General features: G+C 43.0%; 1 protein-coding gene across 8 annotated transcripts in view; it reads left to right on the top strand.

Moving 5' to 3' along the window:
* The window catches only part of LOC126174885 (uncharacterized), an 85481-nt gene extending 67009 nt beyond the window's left edge, over positions 1 to 18472 (top strand). For 6 of the 8 annotated variants that reach the window (XM_049921306.1, XM_049921303.1, XM_049921305.1 and 3 more), the window contains 3 exons: positions 16095 to 16234; positions 17183 to 17299; positions 17816 to 18471. In XM_049921306.1, coding sequence (XP_049777263.1) covers positions 16095 to 16234; positions 17183 to 17299; positions 17816 to 18061 — 503 coding nt within the window. In that variant the 3' untranslated portion in view covers positions 18062 to 18471. Of the gene's footprint in view, positions 1 to 16094; positions 16235 to 17182; positions 17300 to 17815 lie in introns of all 8 variants that reach the window. The other 2 variants (XM_049921308.1, XM_049921307.1) reach the window with 1 other exon arrangement.
* Positions 18473 to 19036: the final 564 nt, after the last annotated feature.

Raw genomic sequence — 19036 nt, 5'->3', positions numbered from 1 at the left:
ATCTCGAATCCCATGTACAGGTTGAGGCTTCTATTTCACTTTAAATGCTTTTTAATATGCTTATGATATTTATAATTTATTTTCAGTCTGGTGAATAGTCTCTATGGCTTTATAAAATAGTGAAAAGGATGCCCAGTGCAATCGTCCACTCCAAGCTGTATCTCAGTGTTCATACCACACGTCATCCAAGTCCTCCACACTAAGCCCAACGTCAACTGCATCCACAGTCTACCAGTGTGCAGCGCACTGTCACTCCCAGATTACACCGGCTGCTCCATTGCCCATCTGATGGGGCTCATATCTCTGATCTATCAAGTTTCCTTGGCACGATTGATCAGTAGTGAGCTTGTGTGTGTTCAGCTGAGTTCTTGTTTTCATTTTTTGCACAATATTTCGGTGACAGACCCAGCCATCTTTTTCAGGTGCTGCAAGTTTTACCATTATGTGTACTTGCTGTGTGGTCTCCAATCAGACTGTGAGCCATTGTTGGTCTCATACTACTATTTACAGCCAAGTTTGACTCCCATCATCCACTGTGCCCTTTGAGTCCAGGCAGTAAGTACACATAATAGAAAAACACCTGAAGAATATGGATGGGACAGAAATGAAACCATTGTGCAGAAAATGGAAACAGCTACTCAGCTGAACACCTGGAAGCTCAGTATTGATCAATCATGCTGAGAAAATGTGAGAGACCATATCACTTAACTCTATGTACACAAATTAGATGAACTCCACCAGAAGAAAGGTCGACTTCTCAGTACATTGACCTTCCTAACAAGATGTCAAGTTGAACAAGCTGTAGGTACATCTGTTAAAATCAAACATCACACTAACATACCAGGGGCAAAAAGGATTTTAGGCACTGTCCAAGCCTGGCTCCAGTACGAGAAGAATTTGTGACACTTGATGGTTGGTAGACGTCACTTCAAAAGAGCTTCTTCATCTCCATCTTTACGTGTCAGCTAAACTCTCTGCAGAGTCTCAAGAATTGGTTTACAACAATATTGCAAGCAGAATCTCTGCAGTTGAAAACCTCTGCATGCCAAAAATCAAAATTTGTTCACTTGCACATGAGCCAAGACAAGAAGCTGGGGTCATAATGTAAACACTGAGAAACAGTGAAGAGCCTTGCTAAGGGTCTAAATTTTGCACCCATTACAAATGCTGCCAATATCAGATTATATCAGCACCATGGAGCAGGTTATCAGTGCTGTGGAACATGTTGTAGCTGCTCTCACACCGGAAGCAGCAGAAAAGGTTTGCTGCAAAACCTGTAGAGCACTTACCGGGGCATCAGAGCTAAGATCCAACCGCTAATGAAGAATGTGTAGCATTGAAAACTCTGTGGGAGGACAATGAAACTGTAGTTCTGCCAGCTAAAAAGGTTAACACTATGGTCCTAATGTCATGTGTGGACTACAGTAAGAAGATATTCAATCTCGTGAATGACACTTCATACTGACAGATGTCAGTCCTACAAATATGAGAGGAAGTGTCATAACATGAGCAGCTGTGCTACCATGACTATATGGCCTGCACAAGGTATACAAGGAAAGAATTCCACTAAGATCCATAGTTTAGTAATATTGGCACACTGTAGCAGGATGGATCATCCTCTTACTTTCCTTTAAGCAATCCGTCCGCCTACCTGGATAGGTTTCAGGTTGTCTGCCCCTTCACTCTGTGGTAGTAGATACTGGTTTAACCAATAAAAGCAGCATTGATGAAAATTTGAATAAATACCTATCACACTAAGGCCACGTAACTCCAGTTCGTGGGCTGTAACTGAAAGTTAGTTAAACTATTGAGTGTTTGGGGTTCTTTGACTCATTTGAAAAAAATGTCTAAAATTTCCTTTAAGATGGTTTATTGTCTTTAAAAATACAGAAAATAGCTATCAACTCCATCTTTAATACCCTGACATCAATTATGCGATGTTCCAAGATTACACCTGAAAGCAGCCAGAAGGTATTTAGTCCGACCCAATATTTTGAACATCCTTAACTGTCACTGGCTCATGACCACTGGTGAGTTAACACATTCAGTCATTCAGTATGCTTCTAGTAAAGAAGTGCTCACCATAATGTCTCATAATCTGTACAAAACACGCCACACGGAATTTATGTATGACATGAAATTTTCATGAATTATCTCCTAAAATCGGCCAGTCACAAAGCTCTGACTTTCACAAAATACTTGGTGCTGTAGTTGCTTTTCACCCATGACTAGAGAACCAATCAAACGTGCAAATTTCTTCATTTTGGCACAAATTTGATTAGCACAGTTTAACATAGGTGTTTACCAGAAGACGGCTCCCTAATGATTATCTACTCACATGTCTTCTCACTGTATTTCTGTCAGCCAATCAGATTACCACAAGTAATTTAGATCAGAAATTTTGTAGTTCTGGAACTAAACAAAATTTAATGAAAACAAAATGTGGTTTCTTACCCCAAAATAAATAACTAATAAATTTTATACTTGATGCCCCTTATGGCTGCCTATTACAAAATCAAGCTCATTCCAACATGTGTCATAAATTCCCCTATTGTGCAGCAACTTTCTCACATGTACATTTTCGTAGTTTTAATAAAATGTCACAATCTCTGTTTATGTATGTCCTTCATTCACTCTCTCTGTCTCTCAAAAACACTCATTTTACCAAAACATGATGAAATAATAATTTTCCAAAGTACTTTCAATTACATCAGAAACATGCGGTAATAAAACTAAGCAAAATTCCAGAAAATTACATTATATGAACCTATCCTCTTGGTTGTAGTTTCAAATGATACTGTAGATGAATCCATTACAGTCCCTAACTCTGTTTCATAATGCCAGCATGGTTATATGTTTTAGGTAAAAATTTACATCCCCAAAAGAACTGAACTTATTGATTTGAAATTTTAGCAGTACCATTGTATTATTCATAGAATTTGGTATACTAAGTATGAAAAAGATTGATTAATAGATAATAGTACTACTTCAGATTCATAGAGAGTATGTGTAATGTATTGCATGCAGCATTAAGCAAGTGCACTGCTTGCTTGGCCCAATAGCCAGTGTCAGCTGTGCCAGCGTGAGAATCAAAATCTGGTCTCCTCCCAGCTCCATGGCCAGTTACACTTTCAGTGAAAGATAACAACTCATAATGATTTGCTACATTACAGCACCTAGAAACCAGCTGACAAAATATCTGAAATGCATACTCAGTAAATACATGAGAAGTGCAAATACCATATTCAATAGAACATTGACTTTCCTCAGTCAACTGCTATTCCAAGATATAAATATTACGGTCAGTTTTGATGTAGTCTCCATCGTTATGAGAGTTCTTTTTCTGATTCCTTGGAATTAATATCAGAAAAGGTAGACAGTCCTTCCACAGAACTTTTTAGGCATATTTTGACATCAACTTATTTCCTATATGATGGAAAATATTATGAACAGACAAATTGCATTTCAGTGGGTTGTCCATTATCACCTGTCATGGTGAACCTGTAGAGGGAACACTTTGAAGCAAAGGCACTTGAATCCACAAACTGAAACCCATGTTTCTTTCAGGACATGGATGACACTTCTGTAGAATGGCCATGTGCATTGGAAAAGCTGCAAGAGTTCCTGGGACATTTAAACTATCTCCATCATAATATGAAAGTCATGATGGAACTTGAAAAAGAGAGCCACTGAAGTGTTAGTTAAAAGAAGACTGAACAGATCGCTATGTCACAATGTATATAGAAAACCTCTATCTTCACACCACAAGCCATCACCATCTATCACAAAGAAATTTTGTGCTAAAGACTCCGGCCCATAGAGCTCGATCACATTCAGACAAGGGGAGCCTTGCCAGAGAATTACAACACCTGTGACTGATGTTCTGAAAGATGGTTACTCACAGCATCAAACTGTATGGCAATGCAGTCAAAATCAAGAACGTCTAAGAAATAGTTTTAGGCTGAGAATGAGGAAGAGAAGCCAAAAATCACTTATCTGCCTTATAATGGTCCAATATCCAGAAAGATCAGTAGACTACTACAGAAACATGGCATCCAGTGTGTTCAGTACTGTTAACTAAGATAAAAAGTATTTTTTATAATATTAAAGATGATCTACATCTCCAAAAACTGGGTGTGTATCATATTCCATGTGAATGTGACATGTCTTTCTTTGCATAGAATATCAGAACAGTTGAGGAGAGATGCAAAGAGCATCAGTGACACACCCAACTAAAACAACCAAGAAAATCAGCTATTGCTGAGCACTGCCTTGAGTATAATCATGAAATGAAGTACAATGATACCAGTACTGTGGTGCAAATGCCAAGTTTCTGGGACAGCATAATTCAGGAGTCTGTCTAAATAAAGATGTCAGAAAATGTGATAAACAGGGATGGGAGTTACAATTTAAATAACACTTGGAGTCTGACGCTCAATTTATTAAAATCTCACTGCCCATAACATCTATCAGAGTTGGAAAATGCTGAGGAAATTTATGTTTCATGGAGTATCAGTGCTTGCTCTGTAAAACAAAAGAGCGTCACAGCATGCAGTGGACATTAGGAATTGAACTCGGCTATAAATTGGAATCCAAGCAGCGAGTACACACGGTAGCAAAACTCACAGCACCTGAAGAAGATGGCTGGTTCAGTCTTCAGAATACTATGCAGAAAATGGAAACAACAACTCGGCTTGCTATTACTCATCTCTATGCATCATCTGTGGCAGTCATGCTAACACTGACTGGTTACAAGCTTCCACCCCACCATGACCACTATCCTGGACCACCCTTGAGCTTTACTGCTTTCCCCTGATATGGCCACACTGCCTTTGCCCTTATAAGAACTCGTATCAGTGATTATTGGTGGGTTGGAACCAAATAGTGCAGATTGATGTCTGAATGACTGTGTTGTTGTATATAGTTCAACAGTGTAAATAAAGTACATTTATTCTTGCTACTTGGGGGATATTAATTGAAGTGGCTCTCTCAATCATGACACAAAACTTGATGACAAGGAGTGAATTGTTTGGCTTTTTAATACCTTGCATCCTCGTCCAGTATAGCTAACCATCCCTGTGCACCACTTTAGAAGGTAGTTGATTTTTTTCTCTTGCTGCATAGATTTCAGTACGGCATTGCCATCTCTGACTATATCAGCACAGTAGCTAGTGCTACAGCACCTGCAGTGGAACAACAATTTTCTACAAAAGCTAACCTGTTTCCTTCATACCATCACAAGTGGAGCTTCATCAGAGAATGAAAGCAGATTATGATGTGAAATCTGGTTTTGCAGGATAGAGAGAATCAGGTTATGGTTGTGGAGGGGGCCATAATCAGTTACTGTCAGTTGCACAAAACACAGAAACTTTTATTTTCCTAGGCTTGACCAAGGCTAATGATAAGGGCCAGGAGAAATCCCCAAGCGATATACTCCCTCAGACCCAATCATGCAGAGGCAACACCTGACCATTGGCCACCCGACATCTCTGCACCGGAGAAGGGACCGACCGAAGTTTCGCAAGATGACCAAATTCAAGAAACCCTTCGAAGATCAATAGTGAAAGGGAGCTACCAGAATCCAAAAGAGCACAAATTGGTTCCCCACCTACTCGAGAATAAATATAAGGCAAGGGTGGTGATGAGGGAGAGACAACACGGGTACACCAAGGTTTAAAGGCTCAATGCCGAGGTCGCTGCCCAGCCCGGCATCATTTGTTGGCTCTGGGATTGTGAGGTTGAACGCAAGAGAGCACCAAATGAGCCGTGCTACTGCACATGAAGCAATGCCAGGGTTCCCTTTTCACAGTCTCATCTGATGTAGGCCATTTTGGAATTTCCCTTGACAACGCCCGTGGCCTGACCCTTAACTTCACAACATACATCGTTCGCAAGCAGCAATGTAGATATCGCTGCAACAGTGGCATGGAGCTCTTCCCAGGTTGAAGGACGATCACGAAAACCAAAGTGTGGCTTATCCACCGCTCACATTCCCCTAAGAACAATAGACACCAACTCCCATTCTGGCAAATGGATCAACAAGGTTAAGCAGGCCATCTGAACTCTGTTGACATACTGATGTAACTCCTCTTTATCCTGCTGCATCTCCCAAATGTAATGACACTCAAGCTGTTTCAGAACTCCGGTGCTCAATCTCTGGTTAATGACAAGCTCCCTCAATTGCTGTAAGGAAAACCCTTCTGCCATGGCTCAGGATATGAGGTTCTGCAACTCACCTCTAGCTAATGGGTACAATAGTGACAAAACTACTTGGTGCGGAATGTGAAAGGCGGCAGCATGTTGCTCAAGAGGAACCAACAACCGTAATAAGTTTTCAACCTGCTCAAGTCAATCTACAACTAATTCAGTAATATCTCAAAAGAAATATGCCAGAGGCTTAGGCAATTTAGCAAACGCTGCGTCTAACTTGGCAGAGGATATAACAACACCACCACCTGGCTGGCTCCTGGTTCCCCCTTGATACAGCAAGTTCCGCTCTTCATTCCTCTTCCCATCCATTCTAAACATGTAAGCTAAACTGCAATGCATTAGCCAAAGACCCCAATTCGATGGTTAATTTTTTATGATGTTCCTCCAAACCTAACATGCCTAAATCTGCTATCCGATTGGTTAAATGCACTAACTGTGCCCAAACCATGTGCAATTGACTGTCAATAAGTTGAGTGCCTTCCAAAACATAAATGGTGTCCTCAAGCCCCCTAACAGCCTTAAACAAAAATTCAAAGGCTGCTTCTGTCTCTCCCACCACCTCGAGCATGACATCAACCGGGTGAAGAACGGTAGCATGCAAGCAGGCCACTAAGTCCGGAACACTGCTCTCAATGGCTGACACCTTACCGCCAACTCATAAATAAGGTGGTCCCCGGGCACTGCCTGACCGCCATTAAAATAAGTCGCCTGAAACAATCAACAACCAAAACAATATGGTGCAACACTGACAGAAATAAAATTCAAACTAACAATAACTGGAATGGCAATATCACAATCATAACGACACTCTGCTACCAGATGAAATCTGGTTTTGCAGGATACAGCAGATCAGGTTATGGTTATGGAGGGGGCTGTAATCAGTTACTGTCAGTTGCACAAAATACACAAACTTTTATTTTCCTAAGAACCACATTGCCTTAAAAGGATCAAAATAAAACAACATGGCAGAAGGCCTAGTTAAGAAAACTTGAGATTCCTCCTAGGCTGAAGGCCCAAAGCCACACCAAAAACAAGAACAGCTGAAGGCGTGAACACAAGTTATAAAAAATTGCTTTAAAGAATACATGCGGCTGAAGTCTTACTTAAAAAAATATTTCATGTAAATACTTGTCTGAAGGCCACACACAAAGCATTGAACAACTCAGGGCTTGGGGACTGGATAACAAGAATTTCAGATAGAGCAAATTAAAAAAAAAATTCGTTTTAAACAAATGAATCTTCAAATTTTAATTTAAGTCAGCTGAAGGACTTAGTTTAAAATTAAAACAACTAAATTAATAGATGGCTGATGGCTTCGCACAGTACTTCAGACTAAAATGAAAATCACAATCTAAAACCAACAGAACAGTGGTGCTCAGAAGTGTTCCAAGGGTCAGCCTGAGGAGGTAGCTCTAATGTAAGTTGAGGTGAGAGCCAAGAGTAAGGTTAAATAATCAGATGGCAACCTGACCTAGGGATGGCTGAATGATCAACCAACAACCTAATCAATTCCCTTCCGCCCGACCAACGACATGACAACGAGAAGTATCAGCTGAGGACGAACATACCTGCAGCACAACTTCCTCAAAATTGGCATCTAAAAACTGCCAAGGCACAATAACCACTCTAAAAAAAGATGAACAAACAACTAAAAGGCTGCCAAACTACACGCTGTGCCAGACAGTGTCAGCACAGTGAGGAAAAACACACTGCCGGAAAACTATGCTAATGACTAGGGCAGGTAACTGGGGCGTTAACGGCCACAAGCCACAAAATACCGCTTGTGCACTTTATTGATAAGTAACAATCAATTTAATAGTTAAATATCATATAGGAAGATGGCTGCAAAATTTTGCCGACTTCAACAGACCGTATGTTGCTGCTAGCTGGAACGACCCAGGAAGCAACAACTGGCAATTAACGAAAAGATGTCACAGCAGTTGAGGTTTCATAACATGTTAACTGATCACTCAACTTCAGTGTCCAGGTTTGGTGGGCAGTGAACTTCGTAGGGCTCACAGCTAGCGCCTCACAATCCGACCGCATGTGCACGCCACCAACGGTCCCGGTCTGACCTTGCTGCTCTCTGTTGTGACTCGCTGATTATTCAAAGTGCCACCGCGCAATTACGCATGTCCTCTACGTGCGGCGCTGTCTGCCAGCCAGGCAGCAGCTGCGCCACCTAAGCGGCCAGCCGAGCAGCGGCCACTAGACTGAGACTCAGTGTTTAATCGAATGCCGACTTGTACACAGGTCAACTTACTCAGTGACTTATATGTGTTGTGTTGTCCGAAAAATGTGTTAAATTTGTAGATATAAAAATTGGCGACGAGGTAGTGGATTTTTCCTTTTCACCGTTGACTCACAGGGTTCCATGGCTACTGTCGAGCAGCTCTTGCAAAATCTCCTTGAACAGCAAACGCTTCTAACAGCGGCGATTCGTGATTTCGTCGCGGCGTCCAATGCGGGGCGTTTCTCGTCATTGGCTGTACCTCCTTTTCCACCTTACGACGAGACGGCGGAAGACTGGTCTGATTATGAAAAACATCTTAGACAGCACTTCTTGGCATTTCATGTCACGGACGAACAACCATGTAAGTCTCTGTTCCTTTCCTGGATTTCACCTCAAATGTATCGGTTGTTGTCGCAATTGGCTCCTTTGAAGGATCCTGCATCTTTGTCCTTTGCTGAAATGTGCTCCCTTCTGTCTGTCTATTTTCAAAAGCAAATGCATGTGGTAGCCTCTCGTGTTGCCTTTTATCGTTGTCAAAAACAACCAAATCAGTCCTATCGCGCTTGGGCTGCTGAACTTCACGGCCTCAGTCGAAAGTGTCAATTTGTTACTGACGTTCACAAAGAATCCTATGCCGATTCCATGGTACGGGATGCTATTATCCGGTCGGCGCCCGACAAAGAAGTTCGGCAACGTGCCCTTCAGTTGGCGAATCCGACTCTAGATGAAGTTCTCTCCATTGCGCAGTCTTTTGAAATTTCTCGCGCCGCTGGGGCGCAAATAGAGGCGTGGGGTGACGTCAGAGAAATACAACCTCTGTGCGCTGTTGACGACGCGTGCGGCGCGTCCCCGCCGGCCGATGTGGCCGCAGTACGCTCCCACGCGCAGCCTCGGCCTAGCCGTAAACAACCCACTAAGAAACTGCAGCAAAATCCCCGGCAACTTCCTTCATGTCCGCGGTGTTTTACGAAACATTCACGCGAGGATTGTCCCCAACGTTGGGCTGTGTGTCACAATTGCAAAAAGAAAGGTCATGTGTCTTCCGTTTGTAAATCCGACCGCATACATGATGTTCATGAACATGACGCTGATTCTGTTTCTGTGTTGTCTGTCAATTGCACTTCTTCCCTTTCAGGGAAGTTATTCCTAACTGTCCAAATCCTTGGTCGAGATGTTCGCATGCAAGTGGATACCGGTTCTGCTGCCACTATAATTAATTCTCAGACGTATCTTCAGCTGGGTTCTCCACTCCTGTCCCCCGTCACTCGGCAATTACGGACGTACAATAAACAGAAGATTTCTCTCTTGGGACAGTTTAATGCTGAAGTATCTTACAAATCCATCGTTCGCACTGTTCCCATATTTGTGGTCGACCAGAGCACCGCAGAAAATCTTTTTGGTTTCGATGCCTTTCGCGTTTTTGGGTTCTCCATAGATGACTCTGTCAATATTGTCTCTGACGCCATTCCTTATGCTCAACTGGATTCCTTGTCGACGACATTTTCGTCCCTTTTTTCTCCTGGGTTAGGCCGTGCAAACGACTTTGAAGCTCATATCACGCTCAAACCCACGGCGCGGCCTAATTTTTTTCGGGCTCGGCCCATTCCTGTGGCCCTTCGTGATCGGGTAAAACAGGAGTTGGATCGTCTCACTGCTTCAGGGGTCTTGCTTCCTGTCACTTCCAGTGAGTGGCCTTCTCCTGTCGTTGTAGTTGCTAAGCCCAATGGTGATATTCGTCTCTGTGGCGATTTCAAAGCCACTGTAAATGCTCAATGCCTCATCAACACTTACCCTATGCCCTGTCCTGAAGAACTGTTCACTAAACTCGCTGGAGGACAGTATTTTTCTAAAATTGATCTGTCGGAAGCTTATCATCAACTTCCTCTCGACACTGCTTCCCGGCAGTTTTTGGTCCTTAACACGCCTTTCGGCCTCTATCAGTACCAACGCTTGCCATTCGGGGTTGCTAGCGCCCCTGCTCTCTTTCAGCGATTCTTGGAACAATTATTGCTCCTTGTCCCGGGGTGTATCAATTACATGGACGACATTGTTGTCACTGGCTCCACCACTGAAGAACATCTTCAAAATCTCCACACACTTTTTCATGTCTTACAGTCTGCCGGTCTTAAGTGTAATCTTCAGAAATCACAATTTTTTCAGGCATCTATCACGTACTTGGGGTTTCAACTCTCTCGGGATGGTATTCGTCCGCTTCAACACACTGTTGCTGCGATCGATGCCCTTCCTCGCCCTACATCTGTTAAGGAACTGCAGGCTTTCTTGGGGAAAATAGCATACTATCACAAGTTTTTACCGTCTGCGGTGTCAGTGGCTCAGCCGTTGCATCGCCTGTTGCATAAAAACGTGCCTTTTCACTGGTCCGCGTCATGTGACGCGGCTTTCCGGAAATTAAAGACTATGCTGAAACAGGCCCCGTGCCTGGCTACTTATTGACCTGGCCAACATCTTGTTCTTGCCACAGACGCCTCTCAATACGGGGTCGGTGCAGTCCTTGCGCACCGTTTTTCTGACGGTTCGGAACAACCCATCGCTTATGCCTCCAAAATGCTCACGGATGCCCAACAAAAGTATTCTCAAATTGAGAAAGAAGCTTTGGCCATCATTTATGCTCTTCATAAGTTTGGTGTTTTTCTCTATGGCTCAAAATTTCATCTTGTTACGGATCACAAACCGCTTGTTTCCTTGTTTCATCCATTAACATCACTTCCCGACAAGGCTGCACACCGCCTCCAGCGTTGGGCTCTTTACTTGTCCCGTTTCAATTATGAGATTCATTTCCGGCCAACGGCTCAACATGCAAATGCTGATGCTTTGTCTCGCCTTCCCATGGGTCCTGATCAGGCATTCGATAGGGACGAACTTTTGTGTTTCCACCTGGATGTTGCCGAGCAGCGGGTTGTGGACGGGTTCCCCATCACTGGGGACAGGCTGGCGGCTGCTACGGGTTCTGACCCTACCCTCTCCCCGGTTCAGAAGGGTTGGCCAGATCGCCCGTCCGCTAAGACTTCTGATCCGTTGCGGAACTACTACACTTTGCGCTACCGCCTCACGGCTAGGGATGGTGTTATCCTCCTCTCCACTGACAATGCTTCGCCGCGTGTTGTGGTACCTGCGTCTTTGCGTGCTTCGGTCTTGCGCCTCCTTCACCAGGGGCACTGGGGTGTGTCTCGCACAAAATCTCTGGCACGCCGTCATGTGTACTGGCCTGGCATCGACTCTGACATCGCACACATGGTCGCTACCTGCGGCCCTTGTGCGTCACAGGCCGCTGCCCCGAAGTCATCTTTGTCACCGTGGCCTTCGCCTGAGAAGCCCTGGGAGCGCATTCATGCTGACTTTGCGGGACCCTTTATAGGTACTTATTGGCTCCTCGTAATTGACGCCTATTCTAACTTTCCTTTCATTGTCCGTTGCACGTCACCTACCACCGCGGCAACCACCAATGCTCTAGCTCGCATTTTCTCTTTGGAAGGCCTTCCCTCTACTCTTGTTATTGATAATGGTCCGCAATTTGCCTCTTCCGACTTTGCGGATTTTTGTGCTCATCACGGCGTTACGCATGTCACGGCCCCGCCGTTTCATCCACAATCCAACGGTGAGGCTGAACGACTGGCCCACACATTTAAGGCTCAGATGCGGAAACTTCTGACTTCTTCTGCTGCTGATGACGCGCTTCTCCAGTTCCTGGCGTCTTACCATTTCACCCCCATGGGCGATCACAGCCCGGCTGAGCTCTTACATGGCCGACAGCCCCGCACGCTACTTCATCTTCTGCGGCCTCCCACCTCACGGCCGCGGGTGCTTTCACTTGGCCGGTTCACTGCCGACGACCTCGTCTGGGTACGGGGATATGGCAGGCGGCCAAAATGGAGCCCGGGCCGCATCTTACGACACCGTGGCAGACGCTTGTATGAAATCCAGACGGACACGGGTGTTGCAGTGCGTCATTCGGACCAGCTTCGGCCTCGAGTGCCAGCAACGCCTGTTCCGAATGCCGCCACACCACCTTTGGCTCTACCTCATGCTCGGGATCTTGGCATCTCTCAATACTCACAACGCAGCCCTCTCACCGTCATCGCGATGCCAGCACCAGAACGGCCGCCACCAGGAGACGTGCCCATGCAGGAACCGGAGGACCGTCCTCTGTCAGAGTACATCTACTCGCCTCCTCCTCCAACAGACGCCGACACATCGCCCATGTCTCCTGTTATATCAACTGGACTTGCCGCAATGGGCAGATTGGTGCAGGGGGCCCCAGCAGATTCAACCCCTACGTCTCCTGTCATCTCGACCCGTTATCATCGGGGACACTTTCGTCCGTACGGGAAGCCTCCTCCTCGAGACTTTACGGCGAGTCAAACAACGCCTATGGACGTTAGCCATCTCCAGGACACCTCCATCAAGACCAGTGCAACAATTTCAAAGGGGGGAAAAGTGTTGTGACTCGCCGATTATTCAAAGTGCCGCCGCACAATTACGCACGTCCTCTACATGCGGCGCTGTCTGCCAGCCAGGCAGCAGCTGCGCCACCTAAGCGGCCAGCCGAGCAGCGGCCGCTAGACTGAGACTCAGTGTTTAATCGAATGCCGACTTGTACACAGGTCAACTTACTCAGTGACTTATATGTGTTGTTGTGTTGTCCGAAAAATGTGTTAAATTTGTAGATATAAAACTCTCTCCCAACTGACCGATTGCCACACACACCACCACACGGAAATATAGTGATCACACCAAAGATGGTACAGCAGTACTAGTATCGATAAGCACTGCTGCTGCCACTGACAGAGGAAAGTCACCAAATTGTTATGGTAGTAACTCAGGGAGAAATAAGATGCCACTTGATTGTGACAAAATGCCAAAGAACAAATGGCATCAACACGAGCCGGCCATGGCTCAAGGTGATTGTGCTGATGTGAGTACTGTGCGTCTTCATTCTCTTAACCTGAGAGGAGTTTCTGGCAAATTTCAAGTATGTGCACTTTCATTTCAGGAGTCAGCATCTGGGGTACCCATCATGCACAGATCTTCCAATAGCCAACCAAAGCAATAATGTGACCCACAGGTTCTTGTGAAATGCCAGTTGTGCTTACAGTTTCTCTCTGAGTGATACAGTGATCGTTCTGAATCAATCTGTCTACATTTTGCTTGTGAAACTCGGTGGTTGCTGTCAAAGGACGTCCAATTCTTTGTTTGTCAAGCAGGTCAGATGTTCCTGCCTCAACATCTGTAAACTTACTAGCCCAACGATGCACAGTACTCACATACACGATCACCATAAACTGCTTTCATTTTCTGATGAATCTCCTTTCAGGTGACACCTTCTGCTGTCAAGAATTCAATGACTGCGCATTGCTCAAATGGCATTGACCGACCGTCTTGCACAGGGTTCCTTACTTTACACTGTAACAACACAACTGTTCAATGCTAAGGCTTCCAGCCAACTGGAGCTGTAGAGAAGAGGCTAGGGAACAAGCCAGTACATGTCTCATACCAATGCTGCCAACTGTTGAAGAGTTAGGAAGGTGGAGGCATTACTTTTCAGTCAACCCTCATAGCAGCCTCCAGATATATTGGCACAATAGCTGCTGCTACAGTGCTACAATGGAACAACGACCTTGTACAGGACTAATCTGCATTCTGCTCACCACCATGAGTAATGCCATCACCACTCCTCCCAGGTGAGCCCATGATAACCATGTATCATCCTACTGACACATCACAATCCAGCCAAGCCAATCAGCACCCTGCTGATGTTGGCCAAGCCCATTGACACCCTGCCAGTGTCCACAGCCTGTTGTCCTCCCAGCCGAGTCTGTTGGCTCCCTGCCAATGTAACACCAGACCATCACCTTCCAGTTGAGCCTGTCATTGTCCTGCTGACATCACACCAGCCTTTTGTCTGCCAATGCCAGCCCCTTCACAGACAGTTCTGTTGCTGCATTTGTGTCACCCCTGGCACCAGCAGAGATGCCTTTTCATCTGTGACCCCTAAAAACCACTAGAGGGTTCCAACAAGTGTCTCGCTGCTGGTGCCACACTCCCCTCTACTGAGATCCCCAGTGCCACCAGCTCCACTGCCGGGATGACCGCCTCTTTCACCACCAGTATGGCCTCCTCTCACACCACTGGCACAGGCTCCTCTTCTACCACTCTTCTCCTTCCTCCACCATCAGCACTCTATCCTCCACCACCAGCATGGCTTCTTCTGCCACCGGCACACTGCCTTCAGTGCTGACATGGCCTCCCCTGCCACTAGCTGGGCCCCACTTTAAGCCATTGTTGCATCCTCTATTCTTATGGTTTCGTTTCCTACATCACTTCCTCCTTCCAGTCCTGCTTTTTAGCCTGCTGCCGTATTGCCCTTGGTTGATCCATCGCTCCTGTTATCAGTTACTTCTGCCGTTCTTTTCACTAGGCATATGGTGAGACACTCTAGAACGTTCTGATGCAAAATTTTGGGCCACACCTGGTCCCGTCATCTTTGCTGCCTCCTGGTGGCTGGCTTGCCATTCACAACAGTGACCGCCCCATCTCTTGTTTTCAGTTCCCTGATTGTGTGTCGGCTTTCCTGTTGGCCACGTCAATGCCACATTGCATGCCTCACCAGCCCATTGACATTGTCCATCTTGAGCAGCCGTCATTGGTCAAGCATAGCCTCCGATGACTGTTGACTCTGGCTCACTGGTCTCAGGACTTCTGCTTCCAGTGGCACCTTCATTGACTTCACCATCTCTTCTTATGGGGGAGGGATATTGTATCCACCTAAAGTCCACCTCCAAGCAACACATATGTTTGTTGCAGGTTGACACCTGTCCAGCCACTGGTGACACCATTGCGGGAGATGTAACAAAGCAATCTGACAGCAACATAAGCACACCACATTCTTGTGAGCCGCATCTCCCGCAGCTGCCACACCATATAACCAGATGCTGTTGCTGCTCTAGAAATCAGCAACAGGAGTCACTGTTGATGGTTTGCCCCTTACACACAGCTCGCATAAGAGTAACACCATCATAGTCATATGCCATGATCAGCATAAGTTTCACCCGATCCCAATTGGGCTCCTCTCTCATATACATAAATTTGTTTTCCTTAGTTTCAGTTGAAATATAATTTTGTGTTTGTCCTTCCACAAAATAGACATGATTGAAAGTAACCAGCTGGACCATGTTTTAATTATTAGCTACCAAAAGATTTTTTTGTGTGCCATATCTCAAATTATGTTATTTCCTTTTTCATCTGCACATGAGTATCTTTCTTCTCATTCAAGTTCTCACCATTGTTCTTACTCGTGATCTCTAAAGTTTTTCCTATTTCTTTGAAATGTTTTCATTTTTTTCATACATTTTGAATTCCTTTACTTAAATTTTCCATTTTGTGTGTGTGTGTGTTTGTGTGTGTGTGTGTGTGTGTGTGTGTCTTGTTGTTGTTGTTGTTGTATAGGAAATCTGTTCTAGTTCTCCTATCCACTGATGTACCAGAAATCTTGTTTGTTTACTGTTTCTTCTTACTGTCATAATCCCTCATTGTTAAAAGTGAGTGATTCGTATAAGCTATTAAATTGTTCTTGAGCATTCATCCAAGCTAAAAATCGTGATATACTATGCACGGATATTTTTAATGTTCATAGGAGTTGGGAATATCACAGCTGCAGCTGAATTCAACTTCCACTGTGATCCTGAGGCAGCACATGTTGTTCTTAAGAGTATGAAGTGCCCCATAACAATTTTTCCATGGGAAACAGCACTTACAAGAACTAATATTTCATATGTAAGTATTATGTATACTTATCACCACTATATAGGTGTAATATGAAATCTAAAATGTCGTTAATCATTTTGCATGAAAAGCTCATGCTTTTAAATCCATCACTAGTAATGATCAAGAATACATAGAGATGTATGATGTCTAGGTTTGAATTATTTGCTTCATTAAAATTCCGTTTGAGAATTGGACACAGTGCAACAGCCATTGACAATTTATTTTTAGACCCAACAACAGGCAATGATTTTGCTGTAAAATTTTTACCCAGCAGCTTGTCTGATCTCAATAGTCAAATGTTAACAATAAAATTACTGATCAGTTAAGTACATATATGGATAAAAAGTACTTGATCACAGAAATATAAACAAAGAGTGTATCACAGTTTTTTGGAGAGGTATTACAGGAAGAATTCTGGAGAGAAATTTATAAAGCTGACAGAGGAAATGCAAGTTTAACTCTTTCTTAAACATGTTCCTACAGCAATTTGAGTCTTGTTTTCCCCTAAAACAAAAAAGGGTGAAATTGAGCTGTAGCAAGGATAAGGGTTTGTCTGTATCAGTGTATGTGTTTTGCTACTTCTGTATAGAAATGTTGACACAGAAATTTAGCAGGTAATATTTGTGATGCAGTTTTGCTGCCTTTTTGTTCTCTGTAGCACTGCATATGTAATCAGATAAATTTCTTTATTCTGTTGTCCTAAAAATGGCCATATAGTGTCTAAACAGCTCTGTATCAAAAATTGGGCTCGCACACATGTGATATTGTTAATGGGAATTTGATACTCCATCACACTTCAGCTTGAAAGAAGTTACTAATGTAAAGATTTCTTTTTTAAACATTGTTGTAGTAAGCTGAAAATCTAGATTTTGATCTGGAAGGTGTTTACTTGTACTCAAAATTGCAGTGAATGACTGAAGAAAACGTACTCCTGTTTTTTTTATTTTATTTTAATAGACATGGCGCAACGATGTTTTGGGAAAAATTCAGAGCCCTCAGATGCAGCTTTTGAATCAGGCAGAAGCAAAAGTAATAGCCAGACACTACAAGGATGGTTGGGTGCAGTGTGATCCGGTTAGTATTTCAAACGAAGGTTGATTTAACTGTCAGTCTTTGTATGATTTATGGACCAGTTAAATTGCATTTGTTACTTTCTATTCCATAGTTGATTGATTTATTATTTAGTTCTCACTATTTTTAACTGTCAATGTTTCAGTGAAATGTAAGTCATGAAATGGTAAATGTAGATTTATTAGAAATCCTGGTTCTGTCAAAGGAAACACATTGCTCTTTACAAATGCTAGGGCATCTTTATCAAATTCTATGGTTTTCATATATATCTATTGAAGTTAACAAAATCACCTAAAAATTTTCGTATACATTATGTTTGTTATGTGTTGTGTTGCCTCCCACTATGAAGCCGATATGAAAAACAAGTGTTTCCACAGTTTTCCTTTGTGGAATTAATTTGATACTTTGAGTTAAGTAATCTAAAAGATGCATTATTAGAAATTTGACTGAATATGATAGTAAATTTTGCTTCTTATTATAAAGGGAGTGTTTCATAGTTTCTCATTTGGTTTACTTAAGGCTGCTGCTGCTATCCTCATGAGGCCTTCCATTGCCTCATCAAAAGTAACGCATTATGTGATGGTAGAGTTACACGGACGGCATACAAGAGGAGCAATGGTTCTCGATCATATCAATTCACAAGGGAAAAAGCATAATGTGACTATTATAGAAAGCATTGATCTAAATCTGTACAAGGAGCTACTTCTGACTGCTGCAAAAACTAACTTGAGCAGAAGTAAAATACAAAAAGGACAGGGAGAATAAACATGATTTTATTTGTTACTTTTGTGTAAGTTAATATCATACAAAAATGTTATGTATCAGAATTAAAATTGTAATTTTGAATTTCATAAAAGTAGCTTAGCATGTTTTCATATATTTTCCATTAAGATTTATTTTCAAAACTTTGGCTTATTAGTTTCTTATTCATTTCCCGTGATGTTAACTGAATGTCTGTCTTAATCCTATTACTCCTGCTATTTCATTTATAAAAAAAAGGTTCCTTGTGTCATGCTATCATAACTAGATGATAAATTTAATTCTGCAGAATGAATCAGTATAATACTGATATATTATTGTTTGTATTCATGTTAAACATAATTAGTATTATCCCTGTTACATTTCTCTAATGCAAGATGATAACATGAGCAAATATATAACTTTGTATGTAACTATGTTTCATTCTGTTATATTCTTGATTTACTTCCTGCAAGAGACAATAAATACTTCTGATTAATGTCATTTGTTTTTAATATTACCTGTTTGCATAACTACATTATCGTATGAAACCACAATCTTTGTGTAACTTAAAAATGAAATGTATGTCTGCAGTGATGTTTTATGTATGTAACTACCATTACCAGTCAGGAAACAAAAAGGGCTATTAGAGACGCTTTTGGTATATCAAACATTTTACATTATTTCATTCATTCATTCACACATCCATCAATTTGTGATATAAATGAAAATGAGGTAGCAGCAGAGATGAAAACTGCTTAAGTGAGCACTTACTCATGATAAAGAAATTCTTTACAAGTAACAAAATAAAGGCAAAAACGATATCTAACATGATGGAACTGAACAGAAAGAGTTACACTGCAGGCAGGGGAAGTGTGATATATTACAGGGCTCCCAGTGACAGAATAATTTGATTGGTTAAAGAGTTGATTTTATCTATGCAGGGAGACAAAAACAACAGTGGTCTTAGCCTGCTGTTGCCCACACCGAAACTGAATTTAT

The sequence above is a fragment of the Schistocerca cancellata genome, chromosome 3 (assembly GCF_023864275.1).
Source record: "Schistocerca cancellata isolate TAMUIC-IGC-003103 chromosome 3, iqSchCanc2.1, whole genome shotgun sequence".
Taxonomy (NCBI): domain Eukaryota; kingdom Metazoa; phylum Arthropoda; class Insecta; order Orthoptera; family Acrididae; genus Schistocerca; species Schistocerca cancellata.
Note: the sequence above shows the minus strand (reverse complement) of the source record. Positions and strands in the feature narration are given on the sequence as shown.